The 13716-nt window shown below is 43.7% G+C and overlaps 1 protein-coding gene across 22 annotated transcripts in view; it reads left to right on the forward strand.

The window, feature by feature from the left end:
• KIF1A (kinesin family member 1A) overlaps positions 1 to 13716 on the forward strand; it is a 116619-nt gene that overhangs the window by 51260 nt on the left and 51643 nt on the right. For 12 of the 22 annotated variants that reach the window (XM_081006650.1, XM_081006651.1, XM_081006636.1 and 9 more), the window contains 9 exons: positions 2691 to 2824; positions 3294 to 3373; positions 4004 to 4079; positions 8097 to 8176; positions 9357 to 9463; positions 10322 to 10402; positions 10922 to 11102; positions 11470 to 11542; positions 12320 to 12413. In XM_081006650.1, the coding sequence (XP_080862776.1) occupies positions 2691 to 2824; positions 3294 to 3373; positions 4004 to 4079; positions 8097 to 8176; positions 9357 to 9463; positions 10322 to 10402; positions 10922 to 11102; positions 11470 to 11542; positions 12320 to 12413 (906 nt within the window). Of the gene's footprint in view, positions 1 to 2612; positions 2825 to 3293; positions 3374 to 4003; positions 4080 to 8096; positions 8177 to 9356; positions 9464 to 10321; positions 10403 to 10921; positions 11103 to 11469; positions 11543 to 12319; positions 12414 to 13716 lie in introns of all 22 variants that reach the window. The other 10 variants (XM_081006631.1, XM_081006642.1, XM_081006646.1 and 7 more) reach the window with 1 other exon arrangement.

Below are 13716 nucleotides of genomic sequence, written 5' to 3' on the forward strand. Positions count from 1 at the left end.
TTATCACTGCTTCTATGGCAACTGTGAAGAACAACTCCAGCCAGGACACGGTGATGCGCTGGGTTTTGAATACTGCTGTTGGTCAGCACCTGCTAAGCAAGCCTGCTGGCGAAATGCGGAACTGCAGAGCTGTTTCAACAGGACACAACTGTGATGTTAGCAGACGGAATGAGAAAGTCGGTTTCTGCTGTGGCTAACATGTTTCTTTCTCCTTTACAGGAGGAGCTAGAGGTCTACGTTGGGGGGAAACAAGTGGCCAACGTGAAAAGGGGGCAGAACAATCTCTTTGTTCTGGAGTCACCTCTGGAGGGTGGTGGGAATGCTGGAAAAGCACAGGTGCAGTGTGCTAAGGTTCCCAGTCATGTGCAAAAGTTGCACAGGTGCACAAAAGGGTACAAACTCCGGAAATGTGGGAGGTCCCTAGGGTGCAGGGCATGCAAGGGTGCACAGGTACATGGTTTTCCCGGGTTTGGGAGGGTAGCCAAAGAGCCCTTTGAGCTCTTTGAGGCAGGTGGTCCAAAGGTTCAGGAAATGATCTTCAATGGGTGGAAGTTTGCATACCCAGAGGGTGATCAAACCAAGCTGCTGGTCAGTAAGCAGGCTGAGTTCTGTGAACAGGATGAGTGTTCAAGACTCAGGGATGGTCCTGTTTTTCTCTCAGAATGTCTGTCTGATTCTGAGGAGGAAAGGGAGCCAGAGGCTGATCCCGGTGATGGGGACCAGGTCCAAGATCAGGGTTCAGAACCCGGTGATGGGGACCAGGTCCAAGATCAGGGTTCAGGGCAGGTCTGGGCATCTCCAAAGGTTGTGAAAGGAGTGTCCAGGTGTGAGGCTTCATCTCCGGTTAGCGCAATGGAGAAAGCTCACAAACAGGGTGTCAAGTCAGAGGGGGAAGGATCTGACGGAGAAGACACAACTGCTGGCCCAAATGGGTCAGTAGGGTATCAGGTCACAAGTGCGTGGAAAAGTGTCGCACAGTGTGATTCTGGGAGTGTTGAAGGGGTTCAACAGGTGCCTGGGAAAGATGCCGGGAAGGGGCACAAGGCAAAGGGAAAGGTGTTGAACTCAACAAGGTCTTGTCAGAATGGTTCGGCAAGAGGGGGTGTTGGGTTTGGAACTTAACAGGTTAAGAAGTTCCCATGATGCCTCAGCATTCTGACGTCAGCTTTCGAAGCTGGGAGGAGTTTCGTCTCTGTTCCCCTCTGTTCTCTGAGGGAAGAGGTCGCAGTTTTTAGTCATGGAGGCGGTGAGCCCAGGAGATTCCTGGGGAAAGTCGGAATAAAGGACTGATATTAGACAAACCTGGTCTCTGTGTGTTTGTCGGAAGCTGAGTGAAGCTATGTGACAGTTTTCACCGCTGTGTTTAACTCTGCTGAGGCGTGACTGGAGAGCTACTGAAGACGGAGCTGAGTGGCGCAGCTAGGAGGAAGCGCGCCGGGCATAAAGAGCTAATTGTGGATCGTAAATCAATTAGCGGGGGTCACGCCAAACCAATAAATCAATTCAACAAAGGTCACTCATTTCAGAGTCTCTGAATATGCACAGCTTTTGTCCTAATCTTAGACGCTGCCAAAAAAATGGAAACAGCAGCCATCATATCCTGATCTAGATGAATGAACAAGAAATGCCTTGGGAATTCCCAATAGCTAACCTCCTACTTTCCCTTTTTTCTTTGAGTTTTGACCGAAATGGCTGATACTCAATGACTATCTTGATCCATATAGGGAAGATGGTGTGTCTATGGTTCTGCTTTTTCAAGCAACACTTCCATTCTGACCTTCACAAACAGATGGGAAGTTGAACACTTGGTCACTTGGTTCTAAATTCAAGCTCTTGGGCTCATTAATATTATGCTAACACTAACTCTTTAAACACTAAACTTTTGCTGGAAACATTTATTTGTTTTAGTTTGGACATGAACCTCATAAAACTAATGTGTTGTTAACATGCAATACCCTTGGATGTAAAAAACGCTGATACTAATATTACCTGTTTCAACAGTGTTTGAATTTTCCTGTTAGACCCACAAAGTTTATTTATTCTATGCTCTTCATTTTGGGGCCTTTTCTGGTTTTTATCGATAGTAATGATGCAACAGATGTGTAATGACAGGAAGCTTTGGAGCATTTGACACCAGCCAAAGATCCAACCTTTATCTGAGAGCAGATGTCTATATTACATATCTAGAACATGTGTTGCAGGGGTCGGGATCCCATGACCTTCCAGATGTTGTTAAACTCCAGATCCCATTAGTCCTGAAATCTTCTCCTTCATGGCCTTAATGGACATGTTATCCAGGAATGTTTCTATCCCCTGCCTATGATGCTAGAGGAGAAGGGGTCCACAGTGGTTGTAGACAAGATCTTCAGTAAGCTGTCCATTTCCCCCAAGGCACAGGCATGAGCAAAGTGAGACTTAAGATAAGCTGATGTTAGGCTCCTGCCCTGGCACCTATACCCACATTATTGTCTGTGTATCTCTTCGTTGAATTTCTACCTTTCTCCTCATTGCATCATGTTGCTATTTCCCAACTGCATTTCTTTTCTCTATCTTTTCCTTCCTTCTTGTCTTTGTGTCTTTCCCTCTTCTTTCTCCCCTCCCGAACCCCTTAGACATGTCCGACTTTCAGAACAATAATGATAATCGTAGAGTGGCAGATATGAGTCAACGCCATGACAATCTCTCCACAGTGACCAATGCCTTGGTAGGAATGAGCCCGTCCTCCTCACTCTCAGCCTTGTCCAGCCGAGCTGCTTCGGTCTCCAGTCTCCACGAACGCATCATGTTTGCTCCAGGTAGTGAAGAAGCCATTGAGAGACTGAAGGTAAGAGCCAAGATCATGCATGCCATATTTGTACTACAGAGATATTGATGGTGGGAAATTTGGTAGAAAGAGACCATAGCAGAGACTCCATAGTTAGTCTCCAGTGTTGCCTTTAAATATTATAACCTTGTTCAGATAATGTTGGAAATAATTTGAAGCCACCTGTTAACTATGATCAGGTCAAACGTGAATGTGCACTGTGCATATTCCAGTCGTGGAATAAAGTTGTTCTGATTGTTGCATCCTGGACAGGGAATCTGAAGCCCTCCAGAAGTTGTTGGACTCCAGCTCCCATCAACCCCAGCCAGCATAGCCATTGACTGGGGATGATGGGAGTTTTAGTTCAGCAAAACTGGAGGGCCACAGATTTACCATCCCTGTCCTAGAGAAAGGTTGATAAGCTCTGCATAATGCATTGCAGGCAATATATTCCTAGTTCAATGTTTTATGTTCAACTTTCCCATTGCAGGAAACTGAGAAGATCATTGCTGAGCTGAATGAAACATGGGAAGAAAAGCTGCGCAGGACAGAAGCAATTCGTATGGAGAGGTAGGAGTCAAGCTATCAGTCTGGTGTGGTATATTCATATAAAAAGTTCACACCTGAGTCTATGTGGTTTGACATTTTGTTTCATCGCAGTATGGCCTCAGTATAACAGAGAAACACTCCATGTATTGGCAGAGAGCCATCTGTGAAAGTCATCATGAGGAGCAATTGCCACATGGAGGCTGTTTCAGCTCATAGACTCCCCATTTATGATGACTAGAGAGCCTGGGATGCTGGGAATTATTGGGCCAGGAAGAACCATTTCATACGTTACTTTTTGAAAAACGCATAGTGCATGTTGGAGTGCAAGAAATCTCTCCCTGCCCCATCAAGTTTAGCAGAAAGCCAAGTGAAGAGGGCTCATCTTTAATTTCATCACATGTTTCCTCTAAAAGCATGGCTGTTTCTGTGCCTCAGAGCCTGCTGTTAACATTTACCTATGCTACTTTTCCACTCACCCCTGTTTATCCTTCCCCAGCATCAATACTTCCCCAAGACCAGCATTTTAATGATTTATGTCTGTTACCATCAATTTTGTTTAGAGAGCATGGTGCAGTCTCTTTCTGAATGCTACAAGATCCAGGCCTTGGCAGAGTTGTTTAAGTTCTAGTTTCATCCTTTGGTATTTTCCAGGGAAGCTTTGCTTGCAGAAATGGGAGTGGCTATGAGAGAAGATGGTGGTACACTGGGAGTATTTTCACCTAAAAAGGTAGGATTCTTTTTCTGCCTCTTCCACTGTGCTCAATTGCATTTTGATATCTGCTAATGGCTATATGTATATATATATATATATGTGTGTGTGTGTGTGTGTGTGTGTATAAAATATAGAGACAAAACTCCACCTGAGACTCTGGTGATACATAGAAGTTTTCATTAGCATTTTGAATGAATGTTTTGCCCCCTTTCTGAATGGGCTGCTGCTGCTGCTACACAATTATTACTCATCTAGCGATAGCCCATATTAAATTTCTATTAGAAGATCCAGCAGTAGCTTGTTTCTGTTTCCATTGGGCTGCTTGAAAGAAACAGAATTAGGCCTGTCCTGCTGAGTAGTTACACTTGGGGGTACTCCCTTATTCATAAGAACATAAGAAGAGATCCATCTACTCAGTGGCCAACAAGATGGCACAAGGGAGCCCACAAGGAGAGCATGACAGATATTCAGCAACCAGTCGTCAGTGGCATCTTGCCTCCAAACATGAGGGTCCCATTTAGCCTTCATGGTTAATAGTCATTGATAGACCCATCTTCTGTGCATGTGTCTAATCCCCACTAACAGTCCACTCCAGTTGCTGGAGGACCAAGAACTCTATGAATGCATATTCTCTCTTCATTCATTGATATTTTAAATCAAAATCTCTTGCTATTAAAACACATAGATATGTTAAAGGTGTTTTTCTTCAGTACAGTGAACACGAAAAGAGGACTGTTTGATAGCACTTTCCCCACCCAACAGCATAGGGAGGCAAGAAGTAGAACTAATGGTGTTTGTACAACCCTATAACCCAACTGCCTAGAACTAGTCTTCTTACATCATATTAGTTATGCTCAGGCAGAGCCAAAAGAAGCCTTGTCCTGATTCTAATACAGTTTATCAACCCCTGTTCTTCTGGGTATGTGTGAAATTATTACAGGTCCAATAGCACAACGTATTTCAGAAGGTAGCAAGGAGTGGGGAACTCAACACTCTAGCAAGGAACATCAATGTTAGTTCCTTAGGTCTTTGTTTCATTTATCAAAATTTACATATGATTACTAGAACAGTTTATAGTAGAACACTTTGATTCATATGTTTGTGATAATGATTTATTTTGACATATTGCGCATTTGAATTCTTTTTTTTCTTTCTTCCTTTGTCACGTAGCCACCCCCAGTCAAACCCCCAGTTAAACCCCAGGATGTTTTCCTGGAGAGTGTAGGGGTGTTTTCCCCCAAGAAGGTTGGTCTTGTTAAGGGGTTGTATTGGAGTGATCTGTGTGATTCCTTTTCAGACAATTGGTTTGTACTGTTTGGTGCCAAGAAAACATTCTGAATTCTGTACACGGTGACTAGAAGTAGTTCAGGGAGAAGGAAGGCACAGCAACATTCAGCATGTTTTCTATGAATTACATAATTGAAATCATTACAAAGGGTGATGTAATAAGCTTGTTTGTTCACCCATGACTCTGCTCCATGTCACAAGCAAAGTATGTTACGTTACATGGTGCCTAATTCAGTAGTGGAGAGAGCTCTGCATCATACTGCCTCCTCTCTCCAGAGAGGCCTCAGGTGTTGATTGCTTAGAGGCAGGAGAACAGAGCTCAGCCATGGCGGTTGCATCTGCGTGCCTGCTCCAGTAACTGCTCATACTTATAAGCAGGGCTGTCAATCAACTGATTGTAATCATTTCACTGCCTTACTTCTGACTGATTGATCAGCGTTTAAAGTGCATTGGTACAGCTTTTCAGTGAAGATGATAATTTCATACTGAGAACAGTTGTTGAAACTTAGGGTTCATCCACACTTCCATTTGCCCATCTGCTTCCCCCCTGGAAAACCCATGGTTTAGCGCTAAATTGGAACAAATGGCAGTTGAGTTTTCAGCCTCCCCCCCCAATTTAGTGTTAAAGAGCAGGTTTTCTGGAGTTGAAGCACAGGACAAGTGGAAAACTGCTTGGACGCATGTTTGCTATTTGTGGGATTCCAATCCTTGCATGAGTAAATGGTATCTGGTCCACTTTGCATGGTGTTCAGATTGCTGTGATAGTTGCAATGCTAATATTTTTCCAAGAAGGGATTCCATGATGGCAATGGCAGTAATGTTCTGTAAGTCATTTGATCTAACATAATGTTGATCTGTTGAACCCCCAAAATGAGGACCTTGCACGTGGCAGAGTGAGACCTTTGAAATTAAAATGTGCTTCTTTTCTGAACACTTGGTAATGTGAGCATGTTGTTTCAGTAGGATGAATCACATTTTTATTAATAATTTTTATATCACTTTGTATTGTGTGGGGAAATGCTTGATAAAATGGCTCATTATTTCCATTTTGGAGACATAGAAATTGAAGGAAATAAACTTTCTAAGACAAGTAGCTATATGTTTGAAGGCAGGGCAGGAGGAGAGTTTTGATGTTGTGCAGTTGCTGCTCCTTACTCTGCAAGAAGATCTGATACAAGAATCTCAAGCAGAAGTGAAAAAGCCTTAGAGAGCATACCCTCCAACATTTCTTCAATGAAAATAGGGACGTCTCAGTCCATAATGATAATTTTACTATTTATACCCCACACATCTTACTGGGTTGCCCCAGCCACTCTGCGCAGCTTCCAACACATATAAAAGCATAATAAAATATTAAGCATTAAAAAAAACCTTCCCTTTACAGGAAGGTGGCTCAGATGGCTTGGGGTCGGATAACTCCATATCCTCGAACATTTCTCCAATGAAAATAGGGACATCATAAGGAAAAGCAGGACATTCTGGGATTGAATCAGAAACTGGGACAGCTTCTCTAAATCAGGGACATCCCTAGGAAATAGGGACACTTGCAGGGTCTGAAAGAGGTGGACTTCTGGCCCTTGCAAATATGAAAAGTGGCAGTGTTTTTTGTGACTGCATACATAATATTTTTGGAATGTAAATGCGTGTTGAAGTTTGAGGCCTTGAGTAATTAAGGTGGGGCTTGCAGTTTGGTTATACACTGATGATAATTGAATGATTTTGCAGGGATTAGCGAGTTCATTCTGCTTTTTGCACAGTCAGGACAGAAAATGGAGGTAGCAGAGCTTTCCCTCTTCTTATAAACTTTATAAATCAAGTATATGAGGAAAATGGAAGGTGCAACTTCAACTGAGTTACTGAGAATTTAAAATATGGCTATGTTTTCATGGGAGGTATGTGTGTGAGTGTGTGTAAAGGGTGTATGGATCTGGCCCCTGCCAATGCTGGGATATAGCCCCCAACAACTTTCCATGCACCCCTCAGCCTAAAAAGGTTCTACGTTGTGATTGGAGGAGTCCCCATATGTCATCCATTGGATCATACTGATGAAGTGAATCTTAATGTGTTAAGTCTTTAAGGTGCCACAAGCAGACCTGCCAACTGTCCCATTTTAAAGTCAGTCCCGGCTTCTGTTTCTATCCTGGAATGTCCTTTTTTTTTTTTTTTGGTCTGTTGCTCTGGCATGAGTGCCTGACCAAAAGACACTCACTCTGGCGATTGTCAGCACAGTCGCACCAAAGCAGCTTCTGGTTCATCACTCTGGTGCGACTCTGTCGACGATCGCTGGAGTGCCGGATGAGAGTTGGGTGGGAGGGTGAGTGGGAATGGGGGGGGGGCAAGGGTGAGCAGCACAGGCAAGCAGTGAGTGGTTGTGAAGGGCGAGCAGTGGGGGCGGAGGCATGGCGGAGGCATGGCGGTGGTGGCGGCAGGCCTACCCCACACCCGCTGAACTTAGCTGTTCCCCTTAAATTTGGTGGCAGGCACTGTCTATCAGCCTGTGCTCAGGTAAGATTCATCAGGCCCCCCCCACATATGTGGAATATGTGTGTGGGGTGGGGGTGGGGTGGGGTGTGGGGTGTGGGATGGAAGCAAAACGTCTTGGGCTATTAATGCTGTGGCACATTTAGGTCACTCTGAAAAAGGGCAGACTTGTCAGAAGAGCAAGGCTAGGCCTTGGCCTGTGAAAGAAAAGGGTGTTAATCTCTCTCCCCCCCCCCCGCTCTACCTCTCTCTTGTCTCTCTTAGACACCACATCTGGTCAACCTAAATGAGGACCCACTCATGTCCGAGTGCCTTCTGTATTACATTAAAGATGGAATAACCAGGTAATAATGATAGTAACAATTACAACTTTGCCAGGATTAACAGAGAAGATGGACATTGATGTGATTTTCACCAGCAGTTTTACATTCAAATGTCAACTGGAGATGTCACAGACTGAATTTGGCACATCGAACCTTTTTGTATGTGTGCATGGTTATTTATAACATCTCTACATTGCCTTTCCATCTAAAGGAAAAACCCCCTAGGCAGTGTACAGCACAAAACATTAACAAATACTAAAAGTAGTAAAACACACTTAGTTACTCTCCAAGTCTGTGCATGCATATCTAGCAGTGAAGAAGCGGGAAAACAGCAAAAAATATACAAAAATACAACAACAAAAATGTACAGCAAAAGGATGGATTATCCAAAACCATCCAACTATTTAGGAGCCAGAAAGTGGCAAAGCTAAAAGGATTTCACAGATCACTTTCTTCTTTCATACATACATTCAGCTAAGGCAGCCTTCCAGCCTGATGCCCTCCAGATACTTTGGACTATGTACCGGTTAGGGCTGATGATAGTTGTAGCCTGAAACATCTGGAGGGCACCTGGTTGGGGAAGGCTAGACTAAGGAGATCCATGTGTGGAAGCAGGCTTCTGCAATCCATATACATATAATTTGCTGGAACAGAGTAACTATGAGTGTAAATCACACAAGCGTCTGAATGCAAATACTGCCTAGATTTGCTTTCAGTGGGATGTGTATTTGAACCTTACCCACATTTTGGTAAAGGACTCATGCTTAAGTACCTAGATCTGGACTGGGGATTGAGTCATTGCCTAGAGGACATTTCAGAGCTGTAACAAGACTACAAAAACAGCCCTGCTCCTTATGGATATGGAGCAGAAGTGAGATCCCCAACAGGCCCTCATCTGTTGGTTTTAATGGACACAGTAGTTCATAAGAGAGAAGGTGCTCACTAAGATAGACTTGGCCCAGCCTGCTTAAGGCTTTCTATATAACCTGCATCTTGAATTGTGACTAGAAGCAAACCAATAGTTACTGCAGCTAAACAAGACTTGGGGTGTGTGTGATGCTTTCTGCAAAGGCATTCTTCTAGCTTTCCTGTCCATTGGGACCCTAATAGGGTTGGTCCAAGGAGCTCTGTTATTAATCAGAAAGCACCTAAAATGCATTGCTGTTTTGGAAACCTCAGCAACTGTGTTTTGCCCCAACAGGGTTGGTCGAGAAGATGCTGAGAGGAGGCAGGACATTGTCCTCAGCGGTCACTTCATCAAAGAAGAGCACTGCATATTCCGAAGTGACACTAAGGCTGGCAGTGAAGGTATCCCCATACAGAGAGCCTCACGATTCTTGGGCTTCCTTTTCTACCTAGTTAGAACTGAGCTTCTCTAAGTCATTTGTCTCCATTGCTGCCAGTGGGTATGCAGAATACCACTTTCTTCCCTACCTGCCTTTCAAAATGGAGCACATTGGAAAGTAACTGCATTGGGAAATGCTGTCTCTTTGCTTCTCAGTTGTATCAGCTCAGTTTGACCTCTGCAGGCTTTTAGCAATAATCACAACAGTCCTGCCACAAGACTGAATAAAACACATTCTAGCTTTTCATATATGTTGCCCTTAGTTGCTACAGAGCAACAATGGGGCACCTGTGGTTCTCCAGACACATAATAATTGATTGGCCATGGTGACTGAGGCTGATGGAAGTTGGAGTCCAAAATCTTCTGGCGAGTCACAGGTTCCCCTTCCCAGCATTAGAGGACACTGTCCCATTGAGTGTTAAAGTAAGGTTCAACCAATAGTCCAGCCTGCATTTGTATATGTAATGGGGGAGTGAGCATAATATTATCCTTTGCCTCAAGCAGCAAATATTTTTGTCCAACCTTATCCCTATAGCTCCTTTGGAGCCTCTGGGCCACATCTTGATGTGTTATTATGAACAGATACCTTCAAGTCTAAAGTATCATATCTAACAAAAATTGTTTTTGGGAATGAAGGCATTGCCTTGCTTTCTGTATGTTGCTGCCCATCAAGGTTTAATGCAGAGGTTTTGGTTCCCCTCTCAGCCAGCTTATTGATCGTATTTGTAAGAAGATTGTGGGGAAGGTTGTTCTCTGTAATTCTCACACATTGTTTTATTCCTTGTCCTCTCCCAATTCCCTTTGTGCGTTTTCCATAGCAGTGGTGACTCTAGAACCTTGTGAGGGAGCAGACACCTATGTCAATGGAAAGAAAGTAACAGAGCCCAGCATCTTAAGATCAGGTAGGTTCATTCTCCAGTAGAAGGGAATCAGGAATAGGAGAAAAGTGTTGTAAGAGACTCCATAAAATCAGGTAGCTCTCTACCATGGAGGGATAGACTTGTGGAATCATAGAATCACAGAATTGTACAGTTGGAAGGGACCCTGAGCGTCATCTAGTCCAACCCCCTGCAATACAGGAATTTCAATTAGAGATGACAGGTGGCCATCCAAACACTGCTTAAAAATCTCCAATGAAGGAGAGTCCACTACCTTCTGAACGAGTCCAATCCACTTTCAAACAGCTCTTATGGTTGGAAAGTTCTCCCTGATAAAATAATGCTCATGGAAATAATTTTCTGAAAGAGGGCCTCTTTGTCCCAAATGGACTGAAGTCATTAGGGACAGGTGAGTTGTATATGACATGGGACAGAAGCTTTGCAGTTGGACATAATTTCATCATATTAGCAATGCGTTGATCAGTTTCTGGAATTCCATCCTATTTCAACCCCTCTAGTAAATATGTGCCCCTCTCTGCACAGGAAATCGCATAATCATGGGAAAGAGCCATGTATTTCGATTTAACCACCCTGAGCAGGCACGCCAGGAGCGGGAGCGAACTCCATGTGCAGAGACCCCAGCTGAACCAGTGGACTGGGCTTTTGCCCAAAGAGAGCTGTTGGAGAAACAAGGCATTGACATGAAGCAGGAGATGGAACAGAGGTGAGTGGAAGGAAGAATGCAGAAGAGCTCATTGACAGGGCTTCATAATTCAGAGGGTGGTAGCTCAGTAACAGAGTACATGCATTGCATGCAGAGAATGTAGAGAAGGTCCCAGAATCAATGCCTGCATCTCCAGTTGGCAGGTGATAGGAAAGGCCTCTGCCAGAGAATCCTGAAGTGAGAGGAGACAATACTGCACTAGCTGGCAATGGTCTAAGTCAGTATAAGGCAACTTCACACTTACACACACGAGAGGGGGCAGGGGTTGGATATGCAGAAGGTAACATGGCAGGGGAATAGGAAATGTAATGGTTCTCTGCAATTTTCAGTACTGCATGGACATTCTGTCATTCCTTTTTCTCTGTAGGCTTCAGGAACTGGAAGATCAGTACCGGAAGGAAAGAGAAGAAGCCAATTACCTTCTGGAGCAGCAAAGACTTGTAAGTAATAAGCAGGTTGCTTTTTGCACATGTTACAAGAGTAGCATAAAGCAGACAAGTTGCACTGTAATTGGTAGGGGAGACAATCATTTCCAGGATGTGACACTATATAGCACAGGGCAGACTTTAGGCTTGCAGGATCTACTGTGTGTATGCATTTTAGTAGTGGCCTGAGAAGCAGTAACTGGAGCTAAGTGCAAAAAATGTTTACTTAAATTAAAGAATTCTGAGCTCAGGAATTTGTTTTGAATACTAGAGAGAATTGAGCTCACAGTTTCACACACACACATTCCTGGTTTGTGTGTGTGCTGCCGCCCCCCATTTCTACAGTATAATTTGGGGGGGGGGGTCATTTTGTTGTTTCCATTATCAAACAGTTGGAAGTCAGACATCCCTGCTTTATCTACATAAAATCTATATGCCCACCCCTGCGCTATACCACCTAAAGTGCAAGAGAAATAATGACTAGGATTTGCATCTCCCAGCAAGCCAGATTCTTATATAATCACATTTGTAAAAGGTCAAGAACTCCACATAATAGTCCCCATCTAATGTCCCACATTATTTAAGATTATGAGTAATCTATGTAGGTATAGTTTCTTATAATTCTGTATCTCAGGAAACTTCACAATCCACTAAACTGAAATGGTGATTACTAAGGAAATGGAAAGTATTGATCAGGGAATGGAATAATTTCTTGGTTTTACCTGGACTCAGCACATAATATCAAAACTCAGGCAATAGGATTATTAACTGCTCATCTGTTTGCTCTTTTAGGATTATGAGAGTAAACTGGAGGCTTTACAGAAGCAGATGGACTCAAGGTATTATCCTGAGGCTAACGAGGAAGAGGAGGAACCTGAGGATGAAGGTAATAATTCATTGAAAAGAAAAAGCTATTAAACCTATCATTCAGTGAGTTGTATTCAGCTACTTATTTTCTAATATAAAGTGCAAACAAGCTATTGTTATTTTGAACAGCTCACTCACTATATGGAAGTAATAAATTGAAAAGGATTAGGCGGTGCTTTTTTCAGGGGGTTCTCAAGGGTACAAAGTACCAGCACCTCTTCTTCTTGTTAAAAAGTGTGGCACTTGCTCTGACAACTTCATTGGGAGTATGGGCACCTTTTTTTTTTTTTTTTTTAGGAAAAAAGCAGTGGGATTAGGTCTCTATTCCCATACAGAAGCCTGATTATGTGGCATATACATTCCAAATAAGCTGCTTATACTGAGTTAGACCTTTGGCTCATCGAGCTGAATAATGTCTACAGTACACTGATTAGAAGTGGCTGTCCAGGATAGGGGTCTGCTACAGTCTGGCTGTACCCAGTTCCAAGAACTAAATAAATATAAATACTGCATTGTTTAGTGGACTACTCTGTTAGGATTGCTGTTTTGTCATGTTGTTGAATGATTGTGATTGCATAACATAACAAGCTGTGTTTGTAAAAAAATTGTGCTTGTTCAGTCAGAAGCAAGTTTAGTCAGAGGAGAGTCAGGAAATCGAATATGAGCTGGAGCAGTCTTCCCCAACCCAGTGCTCTCCAGGTGATTTGGCACTAAATTCAGCCAACCTGGTGCTCTAGTGGAAGTGCAATGGGGTTTCCCCCTCTCTCCTTTCCCCATTTCCCCCTTCCTCTAAAATCCACTCTGGATGGTTAGCAGAACCCCAGAACAGTGTACAGGGGGAGGAGAGGGGAGGGGAGATGGTTCCATCAGCGCAATGTTGAATTCCACCCTACAAGTCCCATCAGCCTCAGCCTGCACAGCCAATAGTCAGAGATGATAGGAGTTGTAGTTCACAACATATGTGGGGTACAGTGCTAGCTGCCCCAGAACTAGAGGTTCAGGTAGGTATGAAAATAAATGGCAATTGGGCTCATGCAAACAAGCTGAGCAACCACATTGCAATAATGTCTTCTTGTTTCCTTTGGAGCCTTTGTAGGGGGGCTGCTGGGAAGTTAACTAGCTAGGGAATGTGGTTCGCTGAAACCAGTCCTCAGAGTATATTTTTTCAAGCTCGGCATGCTAGAATGTATCCCAAGGTATTAAAAGAGTTTGGGGGATCTGTCTGAAGGCCATTGCACCCAGAATTTGTTCTGCCCATCTGCCAGTAGACCAGGCTTCCTCAAACTCGACCCTCCAGATGTTTTTGGCCTACAACTCCCATG

This window comes from Podarcis pityusensis (assembly GCF_964106645.2).
Source record: "Podarcis pityusensis genome assembly, chromosome: 5".
Classification (NCBI taxonomy): Eukaryota; Metazoa; Chordata; class Lepidosauria; order Squamata; family Lacertidae; genus Podarcis; species Podarcis pityusensis.